The sequence below is a fragment of the Podarcis filfolensis genome (assembly GCF_964270895.1).
Source record: "Podarcis filfolensis genome assembly, chromosome: 14".
Taxonomy (NCBI): Eukaryota; Metazoa; Chordata; class Lepidosauria; order Squamata; family Lacertidae; genus Podarcis; species Podarcis filfolensis.
In genome coordinates, this window is record NC_139616.1 from 41911521 (window position 1) to 41925497 (window position 13977).

The 13977-nt window shown below is 48.0% G+C and overlaps 1 protein-coding gene across 6 annotated transcripts in view; it reads left to right on the plus strand.

Annotated features, from left to right (window-relative positions):
- Nucleotides 1–3020: 3020 nt before the first annotated feature.
- The window catches only part of TECPR1 (tectonin beta-propeller repeat containing 1), a 40594-nt gene continuing 29637 nt past the window's right edge, over nucleotides 3021–13977 (plus strand). For all 6 annotated transcript variants that reach the window (XR_014541395.1, XR_014541396.1, XR_014541397.1 and 3 more), the window contains exons 1-6: nucleotides 3021–3512; nucleotides 7595–7827; nucleotides 9211–9393; nucleotides 11603–11725; nucleotides 12391–12516; nucleotides 13112–13286. Coding sequence is in view for 1 of the 6 variants with exons in the window: in XM_083584918.1 (XP_083441044.1) it covers nucleotides 7597–7827; nucleotides 9211–9393; nucleotides 11603–11725; nucleotides 12391–12516; nucleotides 13112–13286 (838 nt within the window). In the remaining 5 variants the exon portion in view is untranslated. The remainder of the gene's footprint in view (nucleotides 3513–7594; nucleotides 7828–9210; nucleotides 9394–11602; nucleotides 11726–12390; nucleotides 12517–13111; nucleotides 13287–13977) is intronic.

The window sequence follows — 13977 nt, forward strand, 5'->3', positions numbered from 1 at the left end:
TTAACAACTCAGTAGCAGGGGCATTTGGAGGGGTGTTCTAGGAGGGAATCCCCATCTCAAAAGAGGCATTCTGTCCTTTGTGATTAACTAAAACCACAAATTAATTAAAAAATAATGTTCGGTTAATTAACGCCGCCCTTTTTAACTGAACAGAAAATAATGGATTAATCTTAGCCAATTGATCTACTGATGTTGCAGTCCAATAGAGAGGCAGAATGTAACAGCTCGGTGGTGCAACAGAGCCAGTGTGGTGCAACAGATTAGGACCTGGGAGACCAGGGTTCAAATCTCCACTCAACTATGGAGCTTGCTGGCTCTCAGCTTAACCTACCTCACTGGGTTGTTGTGGGACTCGAGGGGGGAAACCTTGTAGCTCCTTGGAGAAAAAGGTGGGCTATAAATGCAATTAGCAAACAAGTAATGGCTTATATTACTAGTGCCACATTATATAGCTCAGTTGGTTAGCGTGCGGTGCTGATCGCACAAAGGTTGCAGGTTCGATCCCCCGTAAGGGACAGCTGCATATTCCTGCATTGCAAGGGGTTGGTCTAGATGATCCTCAGGGTCCCTTCCAACTATGATCCTTTGATTCTTTTGAGTCAGAAGGGGTAGCACCTCCATCCTCCCTATTGGCTAGAACCAATGTGAGCTGCAGTCTGCAAAATTGTGTTGATGTGGTTTGAGTTGAGAAAGTGGCCTTTCACAGGACAAAAGCCGGTGTGATTAAGAGAGCAACATTTGCTCATTCAAGTGTCTGCCCCATTCACATATAAACTGAGCATCTGGAGTCCATTTGTATAGTCACACGAGCTGAACCCCCTCCCTTTATCCCCTTGCAGTCTAAGTTTTCACACATATTTTGGGGGGGCGCTCACAAGGAGGCCCAAATGCAAGACTCCCCGTTATACGTCCCTAGAATGCGTTGTTCAGATATACAGCCTCTGAGCATGTAGGCTCCATTTAGCTCTCATGACTAATAGTCCTTGCTGGACCTGTTCTCTGTAAGTTTGTTCTTAAAGGCCACCCTTCCTCTTCCTAGTAACAAGCGAAGGTGGCTGGCAGAAACTGAGCCCGAATCAGAGCACTGAGAAACCAGAATCGGCATGCTTGGCAGAACCCTACGTTCTGCAGAAGTACAATAAATATTTGGGACCGCAAGGGCCATCTAGTACCAACTCCCTGCAATACAGGGAGCCCCATATTGTCTGTTCTGACTGGCAGCTCTCCAGAGCAACAGGAAAATGAATTTTTGCTCCCACCTACTGCTTGATCTGTTTTAACTGGATGTATAGCTGGATTCAACCTTCAGCATACAAAGCATATGCTCTCCTGTTGAGTTATGGGTCTCTCCCTAAGCCCATCTCACACACATACCCTTTTCAGACAGGCTCGTCCTTTGTCATCTTTCATCAGCAGGAAATGTTCTCATTTCAAGGAAAGCAGCCTTGTCTGCTTAGAAAGGAAAGGGCGGGGGGACAGTATCAATTCTGCTTTCAGAGGCGGCTGCCATCTGGTCACATGCCGATGGATTATCAAATGGAATCCTTTCCCCCCTCCTTATTAAACCTCGCGTGAAGTTAAATTACTTGGCAGTCACACAGAACGGCGTATGGCAGTGTGTGGAGGTGGAAAACGGTGACCAGGATGTTATGAACAGGGTGAACGGGGTGCTATGAGCAGGAACCAAAGTGCATTTAATTTTCCCCAGACTTCGAGATGCCTCTCTCAACAAAGCTTGTGAGATGCGACCTCTCTCACTTCTTCCAAATCCTGCCCGAGAACCCACCTTTCCACGAAGACTTTGGCACACCTCCCTAGTTCAAAGGCCCTAAGTGAGAGGTGGGGAAACGGTAACCCTCCAGTTGTTGCCAGACTACAACTCCCATCGTCCTTGACTGAGGTAGGGAAACTTGGTTCTGCCCAGGGACCTCCTTCTCTTCTAGGCAACCTTGCAAGGTACACGCCAGGGCCAATAACTTTGCCTTTGTACACTGGACTTGTTTCTACGTGCCTTCTCTATCCCACTCCCTGCAGGCCAACAAAAGAGGTGTTATTAGAAAGCAAGGATGCATTCTCACCAGGCAGAATCAAAGCAAAACCTCAGAGAGAGTGCCAAAGAAAGCCAATGAGGGGTATGGCCAGGATAAGGGGTGTGGCTGAGGAGGGGTGTGGCCTAGAGAGAGCCAAGAGGGCGACATTTGGGCCTGGGGTTCTTGCTCAATATTATTTACCACCACAGGCCATGCTAACCAGGGCTGATGGGAGATGTAGTCCAATCTTATGGAGAGTCAGCATGGTGTAACAAGAGTGTTGGGCTATGACCTGGGAGAGCTATTTCATAGGTAAAGGGTAAAGGGACCCCTGACCATTAGGTCTAGTCGTGGCCGACTCGGGGGTTGCGGCACTTATCTCGCTTTATTGGCCGAGGGAGCCGGTGTACAGCTTCCGGGTCATGTGGCCAGCATGACTAAGCCGCTTCTGGCGAACCAGAGCAGCGCACGGAAACGCCATTTACCTTCCCGCCGGAGTGGTACCTATTTATCTACTTGCACTTTGACGTGCTTTCGAACTGCTAGGTTGGCAGGAGCAGGGACCGAGCAACGGGAGCTTACCCCATCGTGGGGATTCGAACCGCCGACCTTCTGATCAGCAAATCCTAGGCTCTGTGGTTTAACCCACAGCGCCACCACGTCCCAAATCATAGAATTGTGGAGTTGGGTGGTCATCAAATCCAACCCCTTGCAACGCAGGAATTGTTTTTCCCAATATGGGACTCGAACCTACGACCCTGGGTCCCATGCTCTACCATCTAAGGGAGATCAGGGTTCGAATCCCCACTCAGCCATTGGGTGCCCATGGGGTCCACTGCCTCCCACAGCCTAACCTACCATGCAGGGTGGATGGATGCGAGGATAACTGCAGTAAGCAATCAGAGGGCTCGTTCATTTAGTCATTTATTCAATTTCTATACCGCCTTTCATCGTAGCATCGCGGGGCGGTTTACAACATAAGAGCACAAAACAAAGCACGCAACATATTCGCAGGCAAAAGCAATAAGCCCTTCCAGCCAACTCCTTCCTACTTCTCTTTTCATCCAGCTGCAGAAACTGGAAAGAGAAAGTGAGGAAAAAACCCGAGAGCCAGATGGCCCACCACAAACCGTTCTTGCGCACACCCCTTGGCGTCATACGGGAGCAGCCGGTCGTGGGAGGGTGGACGGCTCGCCTTACGACGCAGGGGGGAGATAGAACACTGTGCAGGAAAATAGAACGCCATGTATCCATCTGATTCCGCCCGCAGCCAATAGCAGCGGAGGGCTTCGCGCTCTCGACCAATGAGCGAGCGGCTCCTGTGGGCCCGGATTTCCTAGTCCTCCATCCAGCTTGCGGTTGCTGGTGGAGGCAGCGGCCGGAGCTGCGCGCGTCTCCTGCTGCCGCTGCCGCCGCCGCTGCCGCTCCCGGTGCGCAAGACGTGGAGGAAAGCCCAAGGCGGCCGTCCTGCTGGACGTTCAGGTAAGGAGATTAGAACCTGAGCGGGTCTAATAGGCGAGCTTCTCGGGTTTGGCTGGGATGTTCCATCGTAGGTCGCAGTTCGCATCGGGCTCCTTCGCGGCCATAACTTTCGGTTTTCTTATGGTGGTCGCTGAGCTTTGCTTTTTCAGAGATCCAATGGCACATGACCTCTCCGACGCCTCGTTTGCTGTGGCAGCTGACAGGGCCGCCCGGTGCGTGCCTCCCCAGCAGCGGGGTCTGGCCTGAAGGCTCCAGGGTTGCCTCGCCACCTCCAGGCGGCAGGTGGAGGGGCTTGAATCTCCAGGTGGGCGGGGACGCGATTGATGATGATGATGATAATAATAATAATAAATTAATAAAAATCAAGAAGGCCGTGCATGAAGCTTGCAAGCTTCAGACTGGCAGGAGCCGGTTGCAAATTGTAGCATAGACATTGGGGAGGGGTTTTTCTTTTCTTTTCTTTTCTTTTTTCTTTTTGCTACCCTCTTTCCCAATTAACCCCCATCTCCAGGTCCCACCTCCCCATGACATCACCCGGGGCTGCCCCTCGGTCTCAGGTTTGGTCCCTGCAATCTCAGGGTCTGGGATGCTCCTGACCTGGCTACCTGTTCAGTGGAGTGTGGCTTATCTCCAAGCAGGTGTGTGTACAGAATTACAGAGTAGGCTCGCTCCTTCTGCATCCGGCTTCAAAACCGAGCTGTGCTGATCTCTGCTTCTCTGTGCCAACGCAGCGCCCCTCTCCTCCCTACACCCTCTGGGCATTCTTTCTCCAAAGGTTACTGAGGTGCGTACATCACAGAGGGCCAGTCCAGCCATAAGAAGGACCCTTCTGGATCAAGCCAAAGGCCCATCTAGTCCAGCATTCTGTTCTTACAGTGGCCAACCAGACACCCATGGGGAGCCCAAAGCAGGAGCCCACGGATAGATTTGATTCCATTTCATAATTTCATAGAGTCATCAAATTGTAGAGTTGGAAGGGACCTGAGGGTCATCTGGTGCAATGCAGGAATCTCAACTAGATCATAAATGACAGGTGGCCATCCAATTTCTGCTTAAAAACATTCAAGGAAGGAGAGTTCACCGCCTTTGAGGGAGTCCGTTCCACTGTCTTAACAGCTCTTACGGTCAGAAAGTTCTTCCTGATGTTGAGTCAGAATCTGATTTCTTGTTACTTGAATCCATTGGTTCCCCGCTCCCCATTTTATCCTCCCAACAACCCTGTGAGGTAGTCTACAGGCCATGGAAGGTAGTGGCTTGCTCAAGGTGACCCAGTGAGTTTGTGACTAAGTGGGCACTTGAACCTTCTCCAATCCAAGTCCGATATTATTTTGCTGGTTTTCAGGTCAGTTGAAGGCCTGATGCAAATGGATATTAAATACGGTGTCAAAGTTTCCTGGTTAAAGAGGTGGGGCTCTCCTTCAATAGAGGTATTTAAACAAACGCTTGATAACCAAACTGTCAAGGATCCTGGAATTGCAGCCTGCATTATGGATTCTACACAGAGTAGATGGCTGAACAAAATGGTAGCCTGCAACATTTTCAGACCCCTTGCATTTGGGGATCCATTTATTAATGTTTATCATATACAGTGGTACTTTGGTTTAAGAACAGCTTAGTTTATGAACAACTTGGATTAAAAATTCTGCAAACCCAGAAGTAGGTGTTTTGGTTTGTGAACTTTGCCTTGGAAGCAGAACATGTTCCGCTTCCTGTTGAGTGTGTTCCATTTGTACATTGAGTCTCCCACTGCTATGGGAAAGCACGCCTTGGCTTAAGAATGCTTTGGTTTAAGAACGGACTTCCGGAATGGATTAAGTTCGTAAACCAAGGTACCACTGTATTTGTATTGTGCTAGTGCTACTGTTGTGACCTACTTTTTATTTTTTATTAAATTAATTGAATTTATTTAATTCCCATACTGCCATTCATCCAAAGATCACTGGATGGTTTACAATAGAAGAACACAAAAATACATGGTTGTTGGCATCTGCCTGTCTCGAGAGACAATGGGATGCATCTCCCGGGGTGAAGCCAAATCTCTGTGTTGCCAGCTCTGAAGTGACCTCCCCGGGGCGCAGGCTTAGGCAGTGTGTCTGGGGGTCCTGGGCTGCCCAGATGACGAGACCCCCCCCCCCTCTTGGTCTGGCTGATGCAGTCCACAGGAAAACAGAGCAAGACGTTTGGCAACAGCTTGGCTGCAGGGGTTGCTGGAAGGAGGCATATAAGGCGCCGTCCAACTTTCACAATAACAAACAGAAACAGTACCTCCACACACACACAGTTTAAAAGACCATAGATTGCTTAATTAGCCAGAGGCCTGGGAGAATGGGAATGTTTTTGCCTGACACCTAAAGAAATATAACGAAGGCCTCTCTGGGGAGAGCATTCCACTAGAGGGGGATCCTACCTGCCAATTGAAGACCAGTGAACTAGATTAACTCCAATTTATCGTTTCAGCTCTAGAATTATATCTTTGCCCTGTATGTCCAAAAATAAGGCTGCAAATCTTAAATGCACTTCCAAGGGCCCATGGATTTCTGTATGAATGTCTTTATGTGTCGGTACGCTTAGGACTGTGTTGTAAAGGCTGCCGTACACATTTATTAATTTATTGCATTTTGTTCTTCGATCTTGGGCTGCAATTGGATATGCAGTGCTATTTTTCTAGAAAAAGAGGTGCTGGAACTCACCATGAACGCCTCCCTCCTTGTCTTAGAATGGCAATGGTGCCCACCTGAGAGGTGCTGGAACTGAGTTCCAGTGAGTTCCCACTGAAATAAAAAAGCCCTGCCTATATGTATTGAAATTAGACTTGGTCTAATTTTAAAAAGTCGCCATAAGTAGTCAGGCCAGAACTTGGGCAAAAGCAGTCTGACCCTCCCCTGATAGTCTGTTGGGTGTGGAAAGAGAGGAAGGGGGGACCCTGAGAGAAGGGGGGGGCGACCAGCATCAGCATGCAGCACTGTACAGCCTTGCCCTGCAAGGAGAGAGTCTCTTCCTTTAAATTCCTAGGAGTTTATCTCAGTGAAGACCTTACTTGGAAAATCAATACAACCCAAGTGGTTAAGGAAGCCCAACAGAGTATTGCGGAAGAACGATGTCAATCAACATTTGATGATCTCCTTCTACCGGTCCACAATAGAAAGTGTCCTTTCATACTGCATCACGGTGTGGTACGCTGGTTTGACATCATCTGATAGGAAGTGCCTACAGAGGGTGGTGAATACAGCACAAGATATTATGGGCTGTCCCGTGAATCCGCTGGATGAAATAGCAAAAGAACGTTGCCTCAGGAGAGTAAGGAAAATTCTCAGGGATGATTCACACCCTGGCCGGCACTTTCTGGATCTCCTGCCCTCGGTCAGAAGATATAGAAGCATGATTAGTCGCACCAACAGGGTAAAGAACAGCTTCTGTCCATGGGCTGTTAGGCCGCTGAATGAAAAGATAACAACAGGGCAACTGACTTTCGGGTTTGGTGGGTGTGCGTCAGTAAACAAGGGGAATTGTTTACTGTGCGTCAGTAAACAAGGGGAACAAGAGAGCTGAGTGGGGGTGCTCGTGTAATCTCACTGTATACAAGTTGTACAAGTGACAATAAAGTACCGTATTTTTTGCTCTATAAGACTCACTTTTTCCCTCCTAAAAAGTAAGGGGAAATGTGTGTGCATCTTATGGGGTGAATGCAGGCTGCACAGCTATCCCAGAAGCCAGAACAGCAAGAGGGATCGCTGCTTTCGCTGTGCAGTGATCTCTCTTGCTGTTCTGGCTTCTGGGATTCAGAATATTTTTTTTTTCTTGTTTTCCTCCTCCAAAAACTAGGTGCGTCTTGTGGTCTGGTGTGTCTTATAGAGCGAAAAATACGGTATTTCAATTTCAGTACCTGCCTACTCAAAAAGTAAGTCTCACTGGGTTCAGTGAGTCTTACTCCCAGGTTACGTATGTATGGGATTTTACCCTTAAGCCTTTTGCATTACAAGCCGCAGCCTTCAATGGTCGGCCTGAAGCAAGGGGCAGACTTCAAAGAAACTGGATCCGGCCTCCATGCTTGTGCTCCCTTCCCTCTCCCTTTGCCTTCCCAGCCATGAGCACGTCCGGTTCTCTCCTGTGGGCAGTCGACATCTTCGGCCGCGTCTACACGCTCTCCACCGCCGGCCAGTACTGGGAACTCTGTAGAGATGGGGAGCTGGAGTTCAAGAGGGTTTCTGCCGTCAAGCAGTGCTGCTGGGGAATTGCGTGCGACCACCAGGTCTACGTTTACATCCACTCCAACGACGTCCCCATCCGGTACCAGGAAGAAACCTACGAGAATCAGGTATGCAAAAGAAAGGGCTGAGCCCACAATAGAAGCCGGCAGTTAAAGCTAAGAAGCGCCCTGCTGGATCAGACCCAAACCCTGTCTATTCCAGCATCCTTTGACCAGACAGATGCCTCTGGGAAGCCCACAAGCATGAGAGCCATAAGCCTGTTGCTTCCCAGCAGAATTAGGTCGAGCCACCGTGTAAATATTACTATCTTCAGTAAAGTAGGCTAGTTTCCACACACCCACTGTTACTCACGCTATTCTTCTCTGTCCTCTGTCCAAACAATGCATTATCAGAGTTCAAGGACACATTCCAGCCAGGCAGAAACATTCAAGTAGGGTCAGTGGGTCTGGAGATGCCTGCCCTATATCTAACAGAGCTTCTCTTTCTCTTCATTCATGCTTTGTCCCGTATGGTAGCATCTGAGTGCAGAATGTGTTGGGTTTTAATTTGGCATTCCTTCAGTGTTTTCCTGTTGTTGTTTTTTGTTGCAGTTTGTCTTTAAGTGCTGTTTGAAAGCTTATCAGAAACCACAGGCAGCCTCGTGTAAATATGGTATCTATAGTGGGTTTCCTCCCCGGGTGTAGATCCACCCTTATATAATTTTGGAGTCTTCACTCAAGCTTTTACTTTTAAAGGCCTATTCAGTTTGTGCGCATATATCCTGGAAATCTGTTGGCTGACTAATGGGGTACTTTTTATTTTTTTATTGTTATTTCTTAAATTTATATATTCATCTCAGGGTGGTTCACAAGATAAAAATTCAGGATAAAAGCACAAATAAATAGTTAAAACGGAAACAAAGCAAAACAATACCCCCCTAAAAAAAAAAATTTAAAAGGCTGTGGAATATTAATCAGCCAATGGTCTGGTTGAAGAGGAATGTTTTCCCCTAGCGCCTAAAAATGTTTAATGAAGGTGCCAGGCGAACCTTCCTGGAGTATATCTTTGCATTCCACAAATGGGGAGCCACTGCAAAAAAGGCCCAGTCTCGTGATGCCATCCTCCACACCTCACATGGAGGAGGCACACAAAGGAGGACCTCATATGGTGGTTGCAGAATCCGGGTCAGTTTATATGGGGAGAGGCGGTCCTGAAGTATTGCAGTCCTGAGCCGTTCAACTTGTTCAGCTGAACAAACGATTTCTTAATTGATTTAACCTGTTGAATATTGGAGCCCCAAAATGTACTCTCCAGGCAGAGGCAATCTAAGGTTACCAATGTGGGTCTAAGTCAAACATCTTTGGCCCTCCAGATGTCGCTGGACTACAACTCCCATCGTCCATTAGCCACACCAGCAGAGGGCAATGGGATTTGTAGTCCAGCAATGCCTGGGGACCTGAGGTTAAGAGAGTGTACAATATGTGATTGTTTTCTTGTTCACTCCCTGGCAGCGCTGGAATCCCGTGATTGGCTTCTGCGAGAAGTTATTGCCCAGTGACCGCTGGCAGTGGAGCGATGTGAGTGGGCTGAAGCATCAGATGCTCGAAAGCTTTGAGTTGCCGTCGCCTCACTGGGAATGGGAAGCTGACTGGTATGTGGATGAAAATTTTGGAGGGGACCCCACAGAGAAAGGGGTAGGTGCAAAATATCAAAAAGGGATCCACATCCTCTTGCGAGGAGGGAGGGGCAATGTTGACGGGGAGGGGTTACTATCTTGCTTCCAAAATACATTGCTGCATTCATACTTGCTACCCAGGGCATTGAGCTGGGGGTGCTATTTGTAATAGAAAGCAGGGACCACCAGGTCAAAGGCAGGGGCCTTCAGGGCGTCTCCAAAGGCTAGGTTTGCCCAGGAACTGTGACTGTACAAGCAAGCAGCCTTATGTTGACTCAACAGTTGCACCGCTATACAGGCGCCTATTGGATAGTGTCTGTGACGTCACGGCAAGGTTGTGTCTCCTAGTACTACTTATTCCATTTTGGGAATATTACTGCTACCATTCCAGTTTTCTTTTCTTGTAACCCTTCTGCACTCTTTTTATGCTGATGCTGGAGCGCACGTCAAATTAATAACTGATTAACCCTCCAGTCGCTGGAATGGTGGGTGTTGGAATCCAACAGCGCCAGGAGGTCCTTAGATGGCTCATTAGCTTTAGTAGACAAATTTAATAAATAATAACAAAAGATTCTTGTACCTGCAAATCTGTATTGACGTCAAGCAACCTTCATTATGGTGTCATTCTTCTTGCGATAGTTCTGTGCATTGCGGTTATTAATAGATAAAATGTGCAGAGTTTGTTAACTGCGGTTGTTTGGAAGTTGCGCTGATTTCAGAGGGACTTGCTCCCTATGAAGTATAGCGAGTAGTCTGTCTCCACTGATTTAAGTGGGGTTTACACCCAAGTGAGCATGTCTAGGATTGTAGCCTTAGAGGACAGGCCACAAAAATTGTGTCCGTGGACATCATTGTGGCCACCAACATCACCTAGGAGGCCAACGAAAGGTATCAGTAAATATCCTCTTCAAAATCTGCAGTGCACAAGAGACTATTTGGTCTCAGCTGCTGCCCAGTTCACCTTTGCCCTGACTGGGCCTATCCTATGTTGAAGCTGTCATGCTACATCAGCCGTTTTGTGACTGGCACCCACAGCACCGGGCTTTGACCCACCAGGCCAAAGCTATTGTTGCCCCTTGCCTTAGGCAGCGGTTCTCAACCTGTGTGTCCCCAGATGTTGTTGGACTACAACTCCCATCATCCCTGAGCTCTGGCCTTGCTAGCTAGGGGTGATGGGAGTTATAGTTCAACAACATCTAGGGACCCACAGGTTGAGAAAGGCTGCCTTAGAGGGATAGTATTGCTATTGCAGAGGTTTTTCTTTATAAGTGTTAGAAGCCCAGCTTCAACATCGAGCAGCCTCTCCCTAGCCCAGTTTATGTGCAAACCGGCACTCGTGGTTTCCTAGTAAACCATGGTTTGTTCTTACCATCATGATTTGCCAGGAGACAGACAAACCATAAGCAGTGGTTCACATGTAACGGCAAGTCAACCTCTAGTTTATTTCCTCTCTGGGGGGCACTGAAGTTAAGAGCAGTGGAGGAGCAAAGTGCAAGCTCACATTAAGCCCTAGTTTACTTTAACCTATCGTTTAAAACTGGGGCAGGGAACCTTTTTCAGAACAAAAGACGTGTGTTTCCTTCTTGGCAATCTTCCCAGGGCCACATGCCACTGCTGTGCAGGGTGAGGTTGGGCAATGGGTATAATTTTTTCCTTTGTACACTATGCACTGACTCGCACACCCCTCTCTGTCCTCCATCCAGGCAAGGAAGAGGAATGATGAGAGTTGAAGGGCAAATTCCAGCCAGGCAAAAAATACTCAAGGACAGTGCAAAGTCAAGATAGTGAAGGGTGTTGGCCTGGGGAGAAAGTGTAGGCTGGAGAGAGGGCCAGATAGCGAGACTTGGAGGGCCACATGTGCAGCCCAAGTCTGAAGTTCCTGGTCCCTGATTGAATGTGTCACGAGAACCAGGCTAGGTTGATTAGTGGTTCTTATTAGGCTGGGCAGGCAATCGGATCGCAACATGCTTTAGCTGAGATTCCTACATTGCAGGGGGTTGGACTAGATGACCCACGGGGTCCCTTCCAACTCTACAATTCTGTGATTATGTATTGGTGGATTAAAAGCTGCTTTGTAAGAGCAGCGTTGCTAATTTTGCCAGAGGTTGGTGCTTAGTTCGTGCCTAGAGTATATTGAGCTTTTTTTTCTGGTATACTCAATACCTGACAAAAATATTTTTCTGATTGCTCTCTCCCCCTTCCTTCTTTTTTCCTTTTTCCTTTTTCAGGGCTGGACATACGCCATAGATTTCCCAGCCACCTATACCAAAGACAAGAGGTGGAATTCCTGTGTGCGACGGAGGCGGTGGATTCGGTACCGGAGATACAAGTCGCGAGATACATGGGCAAAGGTGTCTCTCCCCCTCCCCCCCCCCCACATCCATTTTTCAAATTTGCAATGTGTCTGGAGGTGGTCAGGGTTGGCTCAAGGCCTTTCACAGTGGCTATGCTGCACAACCTAAGATCAAACCCCGGATTCCTTGCAGCAGGGCCTTTTCAGTGGTGTCCACCTGACTGTGTTGATGCCGGGCAAAGGTGATTTTATTCTTCCAGGCTCTTGGGGGATGCTGTTTCCGGGTTTTTCCTTTGCCTTCCATCTGGGTTGAGGCATTTAGTGTTTCTGAACTGCCCTGCAAGTTTTGGCAGAAAGCATATATTTTTTAAATTTAACGTCGCAGCCAGTGGGACTTGCAACAAGATGTTTCGGTGTGGAGGGTTCCAGCAACTTCTCCTCTAATCCATCCTTTCATTCCATTCACATCCATTACATTTACCCCTGCATCCCATTGGCCGATTTTGTAGTAACACTTGGGGAAGGATAGTTGTAATATTATTTATATTATTTTTCAACCTTGGGTCCCCATATGTTGTTAGGGGGCGTATCGTAACACCAACTGCAAGCAATTTCTAAATGAGCTGCTCTTAATAAGAAACAATAAGTTCACCTGGGAAGAATGTCGACTCTGTACCAACAGGAAAGTAATTCAAAGCGTGTTTTCTGCCCTTGCTGCTGTAGATTCCATCCCAACAGGATCCCACACAGTTGCCGGATCCTTTCAATGATCTTTCCGTCGGAGGATGGGAGATTACAGACGAGCCAGTGGGAAGGTTGTCAGTCTGGGCCGTGTCTTTGCAAGGAAAGGTAACACCTATTTGCCTTCGGGATTCTTGCGTATGGGAAAAGAGTGTTGGTCCATCAGCCAGTCTACATCAGGAATGCAGAGGGCTCTAGCCAGTGCTGGCCTTACTCAGCGTAGACCCATTGAAACTAATGAACACAACTCATTTTAGGTTCATTAATTTCAATGTGTCTACTCGAGTTGGAGTAGCATTGGATACAATCTAGAACAGTTGCTTCCCAACCTTTGGGTCTCCATTTGTTTTCGGACTACAATTCCCATCATCTCTGACCACTGGTCTTGCTAGCTAGGGATGATGGGAGTTGTAGTTCAAAAACAGCTGAAGAAGCACTGATCTAGAACCTTTTTCATCCCCAAGAGATACATACCCATGAGGGCAACATTGCAGCAGTAGCCTCTGGCAGGCAGGGGCAGGCAGAATACTTTAAATACGTTTTTGTTTTATTTTTTCAATTACAGGTGTTATTTGCCGCTCTGGGCTCCCGTTTGGGAGGAAGGGCACGGTGGGAATTGATATAAAATAGAAAATTAAATAGACAAACATATAAAATCAACAGTTGCCATTCCTGAAGGCTACACGTTTCCCCCTCACTTCAGGTCTGGTACAGGGAAGACGTCTGCCATCACAATCCGGAAGGTTCTTCGTGGTCTTTAATTGCTACCCCCGGCGAAGCTGTCCAGATCAGCTGTGGGCCGTACGACCTTCTCTGGGGAACTCTGTGGGAAGGGCAGGCGATCGTGAGGGAAGGGATTGACAGGAACAACCCTCAAGGTAAGCCCCATTTTGTGGGAATGTTCAGGGTGGCAGGAGAGGATATATTGCTTATTAATATCCTTCCTAACTTGCTCCAGCGAGTTCCTTTACTTAGCAGAGTTTACATTCCCCTTCTCACGCACAGCAGAAAACCTGTTGCAAACTTGTGTGAGTTTCTTAAGACAATACGCAATTCAAGCTGGCTTGTCCAGATCGAAATGTGTTCTCATATTTTCCTGGTAAGACCCCTTGAATCCCTCCTAAAATAATAAAGACAGCACAGTCTTAAGGTAAAGGTAAAGGGAACCCTGACCATTAGGTCCAGTCGTGACTGACTCTGGGGTTGCGGCACTCATCTTGCTTTATTGGCCGAGGGAGCCGGCGTACAGCTTCCGGGTCATTTAGCATGACTAAGCTGCTTCTGGCGAACCAGAGCAGCGCACAGAAACGCCATTTACCTTCCCGCCGGAGTGGTACCTATTTATCTACTTGCACTTTGACATGCTTTCGAACTGCTAGGTTGGCAGGAGTAGGGACTGAGCAACGGGAGCTCACCCCGTCGCAGGGATTTGAACCGCCGACCTTCTGATCAGCAAGTCCTAGGCTCTGTAGTTTAACCCACAGCACCACCCGCGTCCCAGCACAGTCTTATTCATAAGCAATAAAAAGAAAGTTTACTCACGATCAGGCAGAGCACAGTGTGATCCCT